General features: G+C 38.8%; 3 protein-coding genes across 4 annotated transcripts; 1 reads left to right on the forward strand and 2 right to left on the reverse strand.

The window, feature by feature from the left end:
• Nucleotides 1-2,281: 2,281 nt before the first annotated feature.
• On the reverse strand, nucleotides 2,282-4,028 carry LOC141443384 (chorion class B protein PC10-like). Its single transcript, XM_074108628.1, has 2 exons — nucleotides 3,919-4,028; nucleotides 2,282-2,732 (listed from the first exon to the last, which is right to left on the reverse strand). Exons 1-2 carry the CDS (start codon nucleotides 3,964-3,966, stop codon nucleotides 2,361-2,363), a joined length of 420 nt encoding a protein of 139 aa, XP_073964729.1. The 5' UTR covers nucleotides 3,967-4,028; the 3' UTR covers nucleotides 2,282-2,360.
• A 232-nt stretch (nucleotides 4,029-4,260) lies between these two features.
• On the forward strand, nucleotides 4,261-6,109 carry LOC141443354 (uncharacterized). The gene is made up of 2 exons (XM_074108593.1): nucleotides 4,261-4,367; nucleotides 5,665-6,109. Exons 1-2 carry the CDS (start codon nucleotides 4,317-4,319, stop codon nucleotides 6,064-6,066), a joined length of 453 nt encoding a protein of 150 aa, XP_073964694.1. The 5' UTR covers nucleotides 4,261-4,316; the 3' UTR covers nucleotides 6,067-6,109.
• A 3,608-nt stretch (nucleotides 6,110-9,717) lies between these two features.
• On the reverse strand, nucleotides 9,718-16,365 carry LOC141443422 (acyl-CoA Delta(11) desaturase-like). Of its 2 annotated transcripts, none has more exons than XM_074108718.1 (4): nucleotides 16,246-16,365; nucleotides 14,712-14,927; nucleotides 11,400-11,736; nucleotides 9,718-10,199 (listed from the first exon to the last, which is right to left on the reverse strand). In XM_074108718.1, the coding sequence occupies exons 2-4, from the start codon at nucleotides 14,917-14,919 to the stop codon at nucleotides 9,731-9,733; spliced, it is 1,014 nt and encodes a 337-aa protein (XP_073964819.1). In that variant the 5' UTR covers nucleotides 14,920-14,927; nucleotides 16,246-16,365; the 3' UTR covers nucleotides 9,718-9,730. The 2 variants fall into 2 exon arrangements, with proteins under 2 accessions (XP_073964819.1, XP_073964818.1); XM_074108717.1 differs by having other exon boundaries at nucleotides 16,211-16,365.
• Nucleotides 16,366-16,821: the final 456 nt, after the last annotated feature.

Here is a 16,821-nt window from a genome sequence, read left to right on the forward strand (position 1 = left end):
AAAAAACAATTTCTGTTACATGTATGGAATGCCCCCCTATAAATATTTTTTTTTTGTAATTTAACTACAAAACTAAATAGCGGCTTTGACAAGACATCTGTACTCCAAATTTAATTGATATACATCTTGTAGTTTTCGAGTAAAATGTCTGTGTCATACGGACGGACGGACAGACCGACAGACAGACAGACGCACTTGACGAAACTATAAGGGTTCCGTTTTGCCATTTTGGCTCCGGAACCCTAAAAATGACAAAGCCCGTGACGCTTCTCCGTGCTAAAAAACGTCACGCATGTCGTCACGCTGAACTTCAACTGGTTATGAACTTAATCATTTTTGTTTAATTGACAAAACACCTTAAAAATATTTATTTTTATTATTTAACACCCAAACTAAGTAGCGGCCATCTCAATAGACCGATACTCCAAATTTCATTTATATATGTCTTGTAATTTCTGAATAAAATGCCTGTGACATACGGACGGACGGACAGGACGAAATTATAGGTTATGATTGGTTTTTTGGAGTCTTTTTGTATTTTTTATTTCAACTCCAAATTTGTTACTTTTACGGTATCTCGTGAAACCATATCGAAAATACAAACTGAGACATGGAGCGCTGGACCAGTTGTGGCAGCGGTGGTGTAGGGGTTATAGCACGCAGCACGCATTGTTGAGGACCTGGGTTCGATTCCCAGCGCTGGTCCCTTTTTCTGGTTTTTCTGTGCATCCATGTCTCAGTTTGTATTTTCGAAATTACCTATAGGTTACCATTTTTGTCATTTTGCCTACGGAACTTAATTTATTTTCTAATAATCTTACTGATGGACTATAATTAGTCGTACCCGCTGTTTCACTATCCATTGATTAAATTTGTTTGACGGATAAATGTGATGCCGTCTCCGTTTGTTTTGTTCGAATAGACGGAGACGTCATCACATATTATGCGCCAAATAAAATTAATCAATAGGTGTTAAAACAGCTCCTTAGCCTTAGCTTTTGCCGCATCCACATTGACCGGTGACGACAAACCGTGAAAACAAGTACGAATTTTTTGAGGTGTTCCGATTTCGTTAACAGCCCACCTTTCGAACACAGCCATTGTATTCTATTATGTCCTCGAGTGCATAATCCTCAGTTTAAAATGAACGGAAATATAAGATAAAATAGCTCATTGAAATAACGACTTTATTAATTACTATAGAGAGCTAATTTTAAAAGAAATTTCGTTGGCATATAATATTTTTCAAAATTTAATACATCGTAGACAAACAGCTTTATGGAAAAGTATTATCTCCAAACGAGTATTTATTTAAAAATGCACTTTCTGCCCTAGACAATAGTCATTATTTCAATAAACCATTTTATCTTATATTTCCGTTTATTTTGAACTGATGAAACAGCTTTATGGAAAAGTATTATCTCCAAACGAGTATTTATTTAAAAATACACTTTCTGCCCTAGACAATAGTCATTATTTCAATAAACCATTTTATCTTATATTTCCGTTTATTTTGAACTGATGACTATGCGGTTGAGGGCACAATATAATACATAATGGCTTAGTTTGAAAGGTGGGCTATTAACGAGATCGGTACACCTCAAAAAATTCATACTATACCTCTATTTAAAGTTATACGTTCGTGTAGTCTATAAAGGAGATCAATTGCAACTCTGTTAAGGAAACGCCTGAGAAAATCGCATATGTTTCATATATAAGGCCATTTCAAAAATAATATGATAATCCTTTTTTTCAAATCCTGGTGGAATATCGAAAAATCCCTTTTTATTGCATTTCTATGCACTCAAAAAATATATTTGAGAAATTTAAAGTCTTTTATACTCAAATTGTTCTAGCTGTGCTAACGCATAGCCACAGCCACACAAACACTCAAACACACATACACACACACCCACATTACAAATGTAGAGTTAGAAGTCTGATAGAATTAGTACGTAGCAATTTTTTTGAAATAGTTAAGGTATTTGAAATTAAATGCAATAAACTAAATTCTGATGGTATGTCTTGAGGTATTCAGTATGAATTACAATCTTGTTGTAGTAAAGCTTGACATTTTACTACTTTGACATTTTGCGATTTGGACCACCCGAGACTTGGACGTGGCACGACTTAGACGATGTAAGACATGGACCTCTTACGATGTGGACGCAATTTCGACACTGGACATTTTACGACTTTGACGTAAGACGCCGGAGCCATTTAAACCATGCTTAGTAAAATATAGTATTTTAAACGTCTTTAAATTAAAATAAATTGTACGTAATTGAAAAAGCAGTTTTCTATTATGTAGAATTTTTAATCATGTTTAATACAATTCATTTGGAGAACCAAACGTCAATTCATTTACCGGCGCAGCAACCGCAGCCAAGGGACCCAATGGACAGTCCGGAGCCGGAGAACGCGTTTTTGCCGCTGGGGTTGCCCATCTCCTGGGTGATAGCGATGTTGCCGTCTCCGCAGCCGTATGAGACGGAAGCAGCACCATTGGTGGGGTAGGAGCCTTCGAAGGACACAGCACTCAGGAACGGCAGAGCGCCACTGACATCGAGGTTTCCAGCCAATCCAAGGTCGGTGGCGACGGCGATGCCGGCGGGCGCGATGGGGCCCACGCTGGTCACGGTCAGGGAGCCGCCGTTGTTGGACACGGAGACGGTGTTGCCGCAGCTGGGTGCTGGGAGGCTGATTCTGCCGCAGGATTGGCCAGCGATGGACTAAAAAAATGCATAATTTTGAATTGTAGTTTTGATAATCTCTCATATTTGAGATTCTCCCACAAATGAACGATTTAAATTCACTTTAACACAAAAGTCTTACTCAGTTGTTATGGTATCTATAAGCCGTAGGTATGCTGTGACAGCATTTATGTTATAATTAACGAGTGGTATTTTTAACCGACACATATAATAGCTACACAATTTTATTATTAACGTAAATAAGGTCACGGCTGGTGACATAGCCAAAAAAAATCCTTATCATTATCTCGTGTTTTAGAGAATTAATTTAAAAATAATTATTGTAAAAAAATACTTCACTGCCAAACTGAAATTGGACAGAACTGGACATGTCTGTCGCATGCATGCTCAAAGTTGGGCTTGTGGGCCAGTGACTTGCTGAGAGCCGAAGAACGGCCAATGATTACGAAACAGATCAGTAAGGAGATTTTAGGTAGATTTGAACATGTAAGGAAGGAACCTATGACCGGATAGCCAGCTGTTGTGTGAAGTGAAGCAAATACTCATATGTCATATGAATAATGACATTATGAACTCTATAAGTGTTTAATTTAAGTATGTACTTATTTACATAACTATACTTATTCCTTTCGTAAAACCCATCTTACAAGCTATTTTAGTTTTAATTTAGTTGTTGCCCAGCGGAAACTATACTAAGTCCTTTTAAGCTTCTCAAACTTCCACAACTAACTAATTAAATACACCCATCACTTTACATTTATAATACTAGCTTTTAACCGCGACTCTGTCTGTGAAATGTTCGTTTATCGCTATTCCGGAGGAACTATTATTTTTCGGAATAAGGGCTATATTCCTTCCAAGCGTCTCAAACTACTCCATACCTCATCAACATCATCATTATATCAGCCGTAGGACGTCCACTGTTGGACATTAGCCTCCCCATGGACCTCCAGTTGCTTCGGTTGGCAGCGGCCTGCATCCACCGTGAACCTGGGGCTTTAACCAGGTCATCCGACCACCTCATTGGTAGACAACTAGTTACGCTGCGCTTGCTGATTTACATTTAATGATCTAAAATCGGTTCAGCGGTTTAAAAATGGAACATACTTACTTCAAGCGTTGTAACAGACAGACGAACAGAAAATTTCTGTTTTCTCATTTACAGTATGTGTGGGTGAATGACTAACAATCAAGGATCACGTACCTGGACCAGGAGAGCAGAAACGCAGAAGATGACAACCTTGAAAGTCATTTTGAAGTTTTTATGTCTGTATGCAAACACCGAATGAACAGCTAAGCATCCGACCAGCTTATATACCATGAAAAAATTACAATCAAAATTAGTTTGTTAACACCAATTAAGCCATTTAATCTAAGAACAGACTCGATACATAATAAAATGTATCACTAGTTAATTATGACATACAATTTTAATTAGGTAAACTAATTTTTTTTATCGTGATAACAATGAAATGTCCAATTTGTCAATAACATTGACAACATCGGTGACCAATTAGATAACGCTTATGTTAGTATAAAAGGTGTGGCAGTTTTTTCAAAAATCATTCAGTTTCTTTACGGGAATAAGAAATTTTATTCGCAATGTTTCCTTTCGCTGTCTTTGCTGTGTTCGCTCAGGCTTTCTTGCTTCAGGTATCTAATTTAAAAACATTGTTATTAATATTAACGGTTTACTAATGTTTCGGAGAAAATTATTCAGCAAATTATTAGCTCCCAAACTATTTATCCCATATTTTTATTTAGGCGAAATTTCATTTCCCAACTCAACATTTCGCATTCATATCATTTCCCAACTAATGCAAATAAATTATTATTATGCAAATTATTACCTGGGATTTTTTTAAGATGTCATTTGTGTTTTCGTTAAATGCATTGATTGGCATACTTTTAGCAAGCAAACAAACAAGCAAGCCATTATTTTCTTCCGTTCTGTTACAAAAAAAATAATAATATCGAAGGCTAAGGCGGGAGCGAAGCGTAGCGTAACCTAATCTATCCAAGTGATTTCTGCCTAGTATTGTCTAGCTTGCTCGCTTCGCTCGCTCACCGCCACATAATTTAACATTTATTCATTTTATTATACAAATATCATGACTGATATAACCTTATGTATAAAAATGGGCCAAATGTTATTTTGCAATTTGTTATTTGCCTTAGCCAATTATTTGCTACATAATTGTTTGCCACATAAAAATGTGATGAAGTAAAATTTTGCAACATAAAAATGTTGCGAAATAAGAAAAATGCGAAGTAAAGTTATGCCAAGAATTGGTTTGCCAAATGAAACTTCGGCGAATGGTTGGTTGCTAAGTGAAATTTGGCGAAACATATTTCGCCGAAAAGGCAGTACACCTAATATTAACTTACCCCTATTTTACCATCCATTGATTAAATGTGATGTCGTCTCTGTTTCTTTTGGTCGAATAGATGGAGATGGCATCACATTTATTCGTCAAATAAAATTAATCAATGGGTGGTGAAACAGCCTCTCTTCTAATTTTGTTCACCACCATCATACCAGCCGTAGTACGTTCCACTGTTGGACATAGACCTCCCCCGTATATCTCCAGTTACTTCGGTTGGAAGCGGCCTGCATCCACCCTGGACCCGCGGCTATAACCAATGTCCGAATTGTCTAACATCCGAGCGTTCACCATCTCTTTCTAACCTCTTCCTGTAAGGTGTGACACAAAGAAGTATGGAAATCTATTGTGATTCTAAGTGTCTTAGATAATAAGGCCTCAGTTCATCCATACATCTTATTGGTGGACGTTCTACGCTGCCTTGCCGATCCGCGGTCTCATTCGGGAACTTTTCGACCTCAACGGCTATTTGCGTGCGTGCCCATTGCCAAGTCTAATTCGCTTTAAATAAGGACACCCTCATACAAATTAACCCGTTATGAAATATAATTTGACTTTTTTCGTAGTCCGTGATGAGCCAGCAGCAGTGCGGTTGCGGCCAGTCCTCCTACTCTCAGCTGTCTCAGCTCAGCCTAGGCAATGGTGGTAACAACTACGGTAACATTGGTGTGTCCAGCCTGGGCAATGCTGGATTCAACCAGGGTAGCATTGGCGTGTCCAACCTTGGTGCAAACATTGGCGTGTCCAGCCTGGGCAACCAAGCTTTAAGCGCGGTCAGCTCCGCGTCGTGCGGCTCGTACGGCGGCGTGGGCACCGGGCAGGTGGGCGTGGCGGGCGACATCGGCGTGGGCGGGAACACCGTCGTCGTCGGCTCCGTGCCGGTGCTCGGCTCCGTCGACTTCAGCGGCACCGTGCCCGCCTCCGGCTCCGTCTCCATCTCCGGACAGTGCGGCTGCGGGTGTCAATGATTTTACTAACAAAAATTATATAAAAATACCTACTTCAAAATACGATGAAGACTTTCATTTTACTACATTAGTTCTTAGCACTTATTAAAGTTTTAGAGCAAAACTTAAGTATGAATTTTAATGAAGCTCTTACCAAAATGATAAAAGCTATTTTTTACAATATTATATATTTCTTAAACAAAATTAATCATGCATCCATCATCGATGTCGTAGACACTACTGGTCTTTCTTAATTGTTAAACAAATGTGAAAAACCGCAACAACGGACATCCATTGACAAAGGTTGTAGATTTTTTGACTTACATAATAACTAGCTTTTGCCATGCATAACGCAAACAAAATCAAAATAGCAATTAGTTCGTGTAGCATGATGTCCAAACTACACTTTGTCAAAAACGCTGCCACTGCCAGCCAAAAAATCAAATCGTCAAAGCAGATAGTCGGAGTAGCAAACGACCAAAAAGCAAAGCGTCCAGAAATCACCAGACTATCACCATTTACATATTTGTTGCTGTTTAAAACACGTGACATTATTACGTTTTGGACGTTTTGCGATTTTGGCGTTTAGATTTATGGGACACATTAAGTAATTTACGATTTGGACGATTTAAACATTGGGCATTTTACATACTTAGATTATTAGACTTGTTACTATCTGGCCGTGCCCGTGCCCGTGCCCCTTCAGGGACTTTACGCATTTACTAACCTATCTAATTGGACATAGTGCTTTTTAGACCATCTGAAGTCGTGGTCATTTTGATTCATAGACAATTCGGCAATGAGCCCGTAGAATAAAGGAGAATACTCTGGCCAGTACAAGAATACATAGAATTTAGAGATGGAAACTGCTACATTTTGTGCTAAGTATGTAGGGCAGAAGTGCCGTTTGTGGCCACTGTACCGTTTATAACCATTTATTGTTTAAATATACATTTAAAATAAATGTTATAGTAATAAATCATTACCAACTTTATTTCTTTCAGTATAAACTTTTGAAAACTCACTAAACATTATTTTAATACTATAACTTTTATATATGTCTTCAAATGTCAACTGGCCAAAAACGGGCTTAAGGTGGCCAAAACCGGTACTTCTGCCCTACATACGAGTACTCGTTGAATTCAAAACCAAACTTATTTGCCAAAGATATTTACTAAAATAAAATTGGTAGCCTAGTGTCCCTAGTGTCAAGTGTGTCTAGTATGACAATAAGATTATTGTCTCTCGAGCAGAGGATCGTGCAAATCCAGGCTCGCATCTAGTAACTTTTCGGGTTTTTTTTTTTTATTTGAATGGATGGCAAACGAGCAATTGGGTCTCCTGATGGTAAGAGATCACCACCGCCCATAGACACCTGCAACACCAGGGGTATTGCAGATTCGTTGCCAACCTAGAGGCCTAAGATGGGATACCTCAAGTGCCAGTAATTTCACCGGCTGTCTTACTCTCCTCGCCGAAACACAACAATGCAAGCACTGCTGCTTCACGGCAGTATTAGCGAGTAAGATGGTGGTAGCAATCCGGGCGGACCTTGCACAAGGTCCTACCACCTGCAAAATTTGGCGAAACTATAGGTATTTGAACTATATATATGAGATTTACGGTGAAGGGATCCATCGTGAGCGAACCCGCACAAACATCAGTAGAAATTAAATATACTTATGGGTACTTTCCAATCCGCACTGGGCCCGCGTGGGAACTACGCCCAATCCCTCTCATTCCGAGAGGAGGCCTGTGCCCAGCAGTGGGACGTCAATAGGCTGGGATGACGATGATGATGTACCTACTTTCCAATACCTGGGCCCATGTGGAACTGCGGTCCAAGCTCTCTCATTCTAAAAAGAAGCCTCAGCCCAACTGTGGGACGTTTACAAGGTGTTAAATCCCATCAAAATGTGAAATGAGAGCCAAGTTAAATATTATGATATATAAATAAAATAAATAAATAAATATCACGGGACAATTCACACCAATTGACCTAGTCCCAAAGTAAGCTTAGCAAAGCTTGTGTTATGGGTACGGCATAAATATAATTATATAGATAGATACATACTTAAATTCATAGTAAACACCCAAGACCCGAGAACAAAGATTCGTATTTTTCATACAAATATCTGCCCCGACACGGGAATCGAACCCGGGACCTCAAGCTTCGTAGTCAGGTTCTCTAACCACTAGGCCATCTGGTCGTATATGCCTTGCTTGTTGATTTTAACGACAAAAGAAGTGAGATATCATAATATTGAACTTGGCTTCGATTTTACATTTATTTTAAGATGGGATATCATTACTTTTACAGAAATAATTTAATTTAAAAATTATAATAAAATGATAAAAATGAATGCCAAATTTGAACTTTCTAGGTCATCTGGAACTGGGTTAGAGTTGTGATTATAGGTGAGTCAGTGATAAAAATGACGATTATTGGATTTTAATATATAAATAACCGTTTGAGGTGTGTTTATGAAATTTGGAGCACATATGTACCTATCTCACAAGTCTCGCAATAAATGAGCCAAATTTGATATGTTTATGTGAAATAGCTTTTGAGTTATGATGGGGTCAAAAGTGGCTCCAAGTGGTTCGGGTAAAATTAGACACAGTGCTGCTCGCCAGTTCTGTTAGCTTGAACTTGGAGATAGGTAACTCAAACCAGTAAGTAGTTTGTTCAGAATCGAAAGTAGAATCGATTACGCTATTTGAAATCAGGTTAGTATTAAAATTTGTGTTTAAATCCGTTTTTATTTTGCCCAGTCTTAAAGTTACGAATGCAGCATGCACCAATTAAATGTTTCAGCAAAATTGCATAATTATTTAGTTAGTTTAAAACTGGCCGTTTTGCTGTCAGTTTCATTTTCTTTTAAAAACGTCGACGCGTTATACCTACTGGCAAATTATAATTTATTGTGGTCTACGTAGAGATAGAAATCTAGTTGAATTATTAGCATAGAACACGAATATTTTTTTCAAATAATGAAGGTATCTACGAGTACTTACTCGAAAAAAACTTTTTAACAAAAAAAATAAACCGCCGAAAAAACTGAAAAGCAATAAATAATATAAAGTATACCTAGGTACCAGTTTGAAGTCGGTGCCTCAGCACTAGTCAGGAGGAGTGGATCTATAGTCGTCTACCTGATGGGCTTCTATCACTCCTCCTGGCTTATGCTGAGGCATCGACTTCAAACTGGTATCTAGGTATACTTAACGTACATATACCTATTAAGTATTTTATTTAACTTTATTATTTTTGGCTTTTCAGTTTTTACGGCAGTTTAATTTTTTTGTTATTTTTTTTTATTTTATACCTTTTTTCCCCACCCTTGGTGTATTTTTTTTCCAAACTTATAAAATACCAACTTCAAGGTATACCCTATTCAATAAAAAAATAATTATGTAAATCGGAATACCCTGTAAAAAGTTATTATTGCCATAGTTTTCGTTTAATTCTAAGATGCCAATTTATTATGAAATCTCTTTCTCTCCCTCTTAAAAATACTGCGCCCTTCCGGGTATCATAATTAATTATTGTACTTATTGACATTTGAATTGCATTTAATAAATAAATAACTAATACGAATCAAGTAGGTACATTAAGAACATTAAGTATAAACTAGTACTGTGAACGCTTGCGGCATGAAAACAACCATGTACTTTGAAATGTTTAATTTGCTTTTACATCATTTTTACCTCCAACTTCTTTTACAGACGCATGCGTCCCGTTCCCAGTTCTTGCCACTCTCTTCAATATCATTTCCCTATCAACTGTCTTAAAATCATAAGCCCATCCAAGCCACTTAAAGAAATGTATAAACGTCGTAGTGAAATTAAAAGTTTCATTGCCAAATTCAGCAGAGCGGTAGTCCCAAGGAAATGCGTGGTGATAATTGTGGAATCCTTCGCCTAAGGTTAACACGATAGTAAGATCGTTGTTTGCTGGACGTATGGTTTCATCGTAGGGTCTATTCCCCCACATGTGGGCAGCGCTGTTGACGAGGCAGATGATGTTCAAGCTCATCACGAAACGGAAGGAGTTGAGGTGCCAAGCGTTGCTGAGTGTCTCCCCCCAGAAATACATCGGGAAATATGTGGGGAGCACGTAGTTGACCATTGTGAACCAAATGGCCGCGTATCTGGAGATTGAGAAAGAATATGTTAAACAAGCTTATTTACGTTAGCATCACCAGTAACGTCTCGTAACTCCATCTAACTCAAATATAGAAACTCCAAATCCTACATCGCGCCATCAAAGTTTCTTGTATTGTCATCAGAACTATGCAATAATTGCTAAGTTTCGTGTTTATGTCGGCGGCCGATCGTAAAATCCGCCAGATCACAAAATTCTTAGGCATATCGTGAAATTACGCCTTTTCGTGATATTGCATGTTGAAAACGAAAGTGACTCAACTCTGAATTTTGCAAAATTGAGTTTATTACCAAATGACCTTTGCGTCTAGCCGAGGACAGGGCGCAATGGCGCTCTTTGGGGGAGGCCTAAGTCCAGCAGTGTACTGCTATAGGCTGATGATGATGATGATGACCTTTAAAGGCATACTTCACAATGTGGATAATTGAAAACAGCCACATTTTAGCCAGAAGAGTACAGAATGGTCTCTTTATCACACACACCCTCTAGCGCTAAAAGTTGGCCAGGCATATGCCATAAATAATCATAGCAATCTGGAGCGTAGTTTAGTATTGATCAACCATAGTCATAATACTAGGTCAGTGTCCTCAGGTAAATATGAAATGCTCCGTGTGACCAACTACTTCGGTGATAGAACATTAAACAAAAGACTACCGTATTTGTTTAACAGCTTACCTGATAACATCCGCCTAGAAACTGATAAAAATAAATTTCAAAAGATCCTTAAAAAGTATTTAGTAGAAACTCTTCCATAAGACATAGTTGTAACAATAATTATAATAGTTTATGTAAGAATAAATTATACATTACATTATTTTATATTTTTATAGAGACCGTATCCTGCAGACAAACTGTGTAAACAGTTTTGCAGGGCTATGTGCAAAAAAACTATGTAAAAATAATGTCAAATAAATACTTTTTCATTCATTTTTCATATCACGATGTGCCTGAGAAACAAAACGGCAGATCGATTAGAGCAAAGCATTCGTCGATATTTCTAGCTTTATACTCTATACGGTGGACTGACGACATCATGAGAATTGCTGGCAACTGGTGGATGCAAGTGGCGAGTTGTCGTTCATTGTGGCGTTCTAAGGGGAGGCCTTTGTTCAGCAGTGGACGTCTTCTGGCTGATGGTGATGATGAGATAGCGCTAGGACTCGCTTCAGTTCAAAGGTCTACTTACTTCTTCTGGAAGGCGAGGACCGGGTTATCCTTTATGTCTGACATGTCAATCGTGACGCCTCTCCTCTTGACCTCAGGGTGCTTCTCGCAAAGTATCCATCCGATGTGTGAGAAAAAGAACCCCCTCGTCGCATTATGGGGGTCCCCATCAGTGTCACTGCACTTGTGGTGCAATCTGTGGTCACGGACCCAATTGTACACTGTATACTGGCCAGAGAATGTTGCTAGTATCATCATTATTATATTTAAAGGCAATTTGACTTTGAAGGTTTTGTGGGCGTAGAGTCTATGGCATGCTGCTGTGATGCCGAGGACTGAGAGTTCCATCATGATGAAAGCTGAAAAAAAAAACTGTATTACTTTTATGTCAAAAGAATAAAATAAACATTATTATCATCATCATCAGCCGGAAGACGTCCACTGCTGAACAAAGGTCTTCCCCTTAGAACGCCACAATGAACGACCACTCGCCACTTGCATCCACCGGTTGCCCGCAGCTCTCGCGATCAAAGTCAAAATATCTTTATTCAATTTAGGCTATAACAAACACTTATGAATGTCAAAAAAAATCTACCACCGGTTCGGAAAAACCTCTGTTGAGAAGAATCCGGCAAGAAACTCAACGAGGTATTTTTTTAAAACAGATTTACAATATTATTAAATGATATCTATACAACACTTTATTTTTAACACAGTACAGTCACCAGCATTAATATCTGCTACAATTGAGCGTGCAAAAATATCTGACACGTCCTTCCGGCCCTAGAAATAGAGTCGTATCAAATATTTATGCACGCTTGTTGTGTCAGATATTGGTGCTGGTGACTGTACCAAGATGTGGTCAGTCCACCTATTGGGAGGCCTGCCAACGCGTCGTCTTCTGCAGGCCTACTACGAAACTCGAAGTTCGTGTCATGCGGTCCCTCTGACACTTATACTATTTAATACGAGAGCGAAGGGGGGCGCTCGATTTTAATGAAAATTTGCGCTTTAAAGTTCAATATTTCGCAAACAGATCACTAAATCGAAAAGTCTTAGCAACCCCCTTGGGTTTAAAAGACCTATCCAACGATACCCCACAATAGGGTTCGTCGCGAAAAAAAATCACCCCCACTTTACGTCTATGGGAGGTACCCTAAAAAAAAAATCATTTTATTTTTGTATTTTATCATTTTCTCGGCCTGACTGATATTATGTATTATTCATGTCAAATTACAGCTTTCTGGTACTAACGGTCTCTGAGCTTGCCGCGGACGGACTATTTGACCCGTGATATTTTTTAAAATGGCGAAACTTTAAGAGTGCCTAGTTGACTACTACGGAACCCTTTGCAGGTGGTAGGACCTAATGCAAGGTCCGCCTGGATTGCTACCACCATCTTACTCGCTAATCCTGCCGTGAAGCAGCAGTGCTTGCACTGTTGTGTTTTGGCGTGGAGAGTAAGACAGCCGGTGAAATTTCTGGCACTTAAGGTATCCCATCTTAGGCCTCTAGGTTGGCAACGCATCTGCAATACCCCTGGTGTTGCAGATGTTTATGGGCGGTGGTGATCTCTTACCATCAGGAGACCCACTTGCTCGTTTGACACCCAGTCAAACAAAAAAAAGAAAAAGTAGTCTGTCACTTACCTGTTCACGTCAAAAGAATTAAATAATACGAGTACAATGAGCTAATAATAAGAAAAATAGAAACATTAGACACTATCTATGACTAACAACCTAACCAATTTAAAAAAGTAAAAAAAAATCCTGATATTTTCAAAGTGCAATATCTCAAAAATGAAAAGAACTCCGCATAGAAAACTCGCTTTTCACGCAAAAAAAACACATCTGAATCGATACATCCTTTTGAGAGATACGATACCACAGAAAGACATTGACCTCAAACTTGTAGCACTTATCTTTTTGTGTAGGGGGTTAAAAAGAGATTTTGGAAAATAGTAACAATGACATACTCGTACACAAACGCACAATACGGAACCCTTAACGTGTACTTCTTAACGCTCTTATTTCTAATGTTGAATAACAACCGCAAAAAATACGTGGTCAAATAAACATGCTGACGCGTATTCAAATACTGCTAATTACTCTTTAGCATATTAGTTAGCTATCACATTGAAAACGAAAACAACCAAAGTCCAATAAATTAAATATTTAGCAGTTTGTTCAAGTTAGGTGATACCCGTAAAAAATCTTAACACGTTTAATATCTAAAGGTTACAGCTCATTACAGACACCCGACACCCGACCAGCACCGCCTCGCCTCGAGCGGTTAGTATTCTTCAAATGGATTTGTATGGGCATGCGCTCACTACATCAACTCCGTAGCGTCACCGGATCACCTAACTCGCGAGGTTGCCATGCGCGGACGGCGAGTAGACCACTCGGTGATATCCTGCTGCTCTCATGCTTGCGATTCGGCGCTCATCACCCACCCGCCATAGTGACTACTCGGTAATACGTGGACCACGCGAGGTCCACTCCTTGTCAACGCGGCGTCCACCCGTGGACCACCTGTCGACAACGAGTGGACGCCGAAAGTCGAGGCGGTGCTGGTCGGGTGCCCGGTGGCTCTAATGAGCTGTGACCTTAAGCTAAATACTATTGTTCAACCGCGGCTTTGCACATGTAAACCATTAGATTTTTCACAGTTGAACAAAAATTGCAAGATTTGACTACATACATTATAATCCCTTAGGAGTTATCGAAAATTACATTCGTTATTTTACTCTTATCTCTCGTTCACTCCCAAACTTCGACACTTCATCATTTATCTTTTAGGGTTCCATTTTTGCCATTTTGGCTGCGGAACCCTAAAAACCACGAATCACGGCGAACGAACAGCGGTGACCGCGAACCGGAAGACGCACTGTTGGCAGTACTCCTACTAGATGCACTGACGACATCGCGAGAGTTACGAGCAACCGGTGGATGCAAGTGATGAGCTGTCGTTCATTTGCAGATGGTAGGACCTTGTGCAAGGTCCGCCCGGATTGCTACCACCATCTTGCTCGCTAATCCTTCCGTGAAGCAGTAGTGCTTGCAATGTTGTGTTTCGGCGTGGAGAGTAAGACATGTCGGCTGCAGCCGGTGAAATTACTGGCACTTGAGGTATCCCATCTTAGACCTCTAGGTTGGCAATGCATCTGCAATACCCCTGGTGTTGCAGATGTTTATGGGCGGTGGTGATCTCTTACCATCAGGAGATGGTAAAATGGGACGTTCTAAGGGGCCTTTGTTCAGCAGTGGACGTGTTCCGGCTGATGATGATGATGATGATTATGATGAAAAATTAAAGAATCCAAATGGGTTACCATAGATAATAGTAGGCCAGCTAGCGGAGGTGATGCCTAGGTAGAGACCATAGAGAGCGGAGCCATGCCAATATCCAAAAGCGAAGACGTTGAACCATGATATCCTGAACTTGTGGTCATCTGCCTGCGGTGCGACCAGCTTGGGGAACGTTACTTCCTTACTGTATCCCTCAAGAGGGACTTCTCTTTCTGCTGCATAGGGAGCCATTCTCAAAGCTGAAACAATAACTTCTTTATCTTTTGCCTGAGCCAAAAGAAGTGTTATGTTCTTCGATCGTTTGTAAATAGTACGTGAATCTTTATCTAATTTAATCTTAAAAAATATGGAGTGATTATTTTTTTCTAAATTTTAACTTTATGGGTATTATGCCATTGTGCATATTGTCTATGTGTGCCATATTCACAGAAAAATCTTAGGTGAAATTAGAGCGCGTCTGGTCACGATTTTGAATGAATCCCGACTGATCATACCGCTATTATATTTAACAGAGTTCTATATAGACTAGTTACAAGTAATTTTTTCTTGTCACCTTCGTTTAAAGTGTTTTTAAGGCAGTCGGGTTTTTGATATTTTTATACAACATAAAACAAAGCCGTTTACCGCCATCTGTTTGTATGTATGTAAGTATATGCTCAAATTTTTTAAACCCCGCAACTGTTTTTAATGTGATTTACATCAGTAAACGCATTGATACAAGAAGAAGGTAAGGAAAATTTATTAAATATTACTTAATGCGCTCCGGCACCGTACGCGTATATTTTGGGAAAGGAGGTAAAATGAGTTTTTGTTAAAAATTCAATTTTGCATACAAGCTTTTTTTGCTGACTGTACTTTTCGCTGTTTGTTCTTGCATTGTCATCCGGCCCACATAAATATGTGTACCAAATTTCAAATTAATCTGACCAACCGTTGAAGAGTGCTGGGCCGCTAGAACTTTACTACAGGATTATTGTATTGTCACCCAACTTACATAAGTACTTATGCAAAATTTCAGCTCAACCGGTTGAAGATAACTACTTCAAAACTGAGTTGCAAGATTCCAACCGGACAAACATACAGACCTACTGGTACATTGCAAGTTGATAAAAATGTAGTAAAATATGAAGTTAACGCCTTTATTTCATTATCACCATCATCATTTTCTCGCCTCGTTTTTCAAAGTTGCACAACCAAGAGTCAATCACAACGATATCAAAGTTATCCTTACTTTGCCCACATTGAAAATACCTCGACATTGTTATTTCAAATTCTAATATCACAAAATTCTCTGAACCGATTTTTATCTATCTAAGAACCGCAAGGAAACTGGCTTTCTCGTAAAAAAACATCGAAATCAGTCCCTTTGTTTGAGAGCTACCAAGCTACAGACAGACATACATTGGCCTTACTCATAACAACCCGATTTTTGCGTCGCGTCGGGAGTTAAAAAGTGAAAAAATGGCGTAAATTCAAAACATTAAACTAATGTTCAAAGCAATAAACAGAAGCGAGTACTTACACAATTTACGGAATGGTAAAAAACAATACAATTACTTGTTAACGATCCTGTCGGCGATCACAGTAAGAAACTACAATTAAATCGAAGATTAAATCGTAAAATTGGCTTGAAAGACCAACATCTCCATTTCATTAATTGGAACTGAAGTTCATTGGTGAAAACACATTTATTTAAACGAAGGGGAATATTTAAATAACTAACTATGTGTATACAGACGTCAGAGAATATAAACTATGGACAGGGAAGAATCGGGCCCGCTTATCCAAGGTTCCGTAAAGGAAACATTCGCTATCCTTTGCTCAAAATCATTTTTTTATTAAGTATTTTTTATTTATTCAATGTATACAACACATGCAAGCTTTACGATGAAAAAAAAAGACAGAAAAAAATAGTAGATTGTACAACGAGAGCATAAAACGAGCCATTTTACCCAAGATTGATTTTTAGTTTTATATGAATTAAACATTATTTGAAAATATTTAGAAACTTTTTTGTTTGTTGACACCTGATTACCTTGGTCTTAGATTAGACGAAGATTTTATTTTATGCACTGGAGCATAAAAAGTCATTTTATGTCGCGTAGATCCAGCGTAAACACGAACTTTACGAGC

Source organism: Choristoneura fumiferana, chromosome 27, assembly GCF_025370935.1.
Source record: "Choristoneura fumiferana chromosome 27, NRCan_CFum_1, whole genome shotgun sequence".
NCBI classification, from domain to species: Eukaryota; Metazoa; Arthropoda; class Insecta; order Lepidoptera; family Tortricidae; genus Choristoneura; species Choristoneura fumiferana.

Excerpts from the sequence above, each read along its gene's own strand:
- LOC141443384 (XM_074108628.1), bottom strand. The coding sequence starts at position 3,966 with ATGACTTTCAAGGTTGTCATCTTCTGCGTTTCTGCTCTCCTGGTCCAG. Across the intron at positions 2,733-3,918 it reads TTTCTGCTCTCCTGGTCCAG|TCCATCGCTGGCCAATCCTG; the intron begins GTACGTGATCCT and ends GCATTTTTTTAG.
- LOC141443354 (XM_074108593.1), top strand. The coding sequence starts at position 4,317 with ATGTTTCCTTTCGCTGTCTTTGCTGTGTTCGCTCAGGCTTTCTTGCTT. Across the intron at positions 4,368-5,664 it reads CTCAGGCTTTCTTGCTTCAG|TCCGTGATGAGCCAGCAGCA; the intron begins GTATCTAATTTA and ends CTTTTTTCGTAG.
- LOC141443422 (XM_074108718.1), bottom strand. The coding sequence starts at position 14,919 with ATGGCTCCCTATGCAGCAGAAAGAGAAGTCCCTCTTGAGGGATACAGT. Across the intron at positions 11,737-14,711 it reads CTGGCCTACTATTATCTATG|CTTTCATCATGATGGAACTC; the intron begins GTAACCCATTTG and ends TTTTTTTTTCAG. Across the intron at positions 10,200-11,399 it reads GTCCTCGCCTTCCAGAAGAA|ATACGCGGCCATTTGGTTCA; the intron begins GTAAGTAGACCT and ends CTCAATCTCCAG.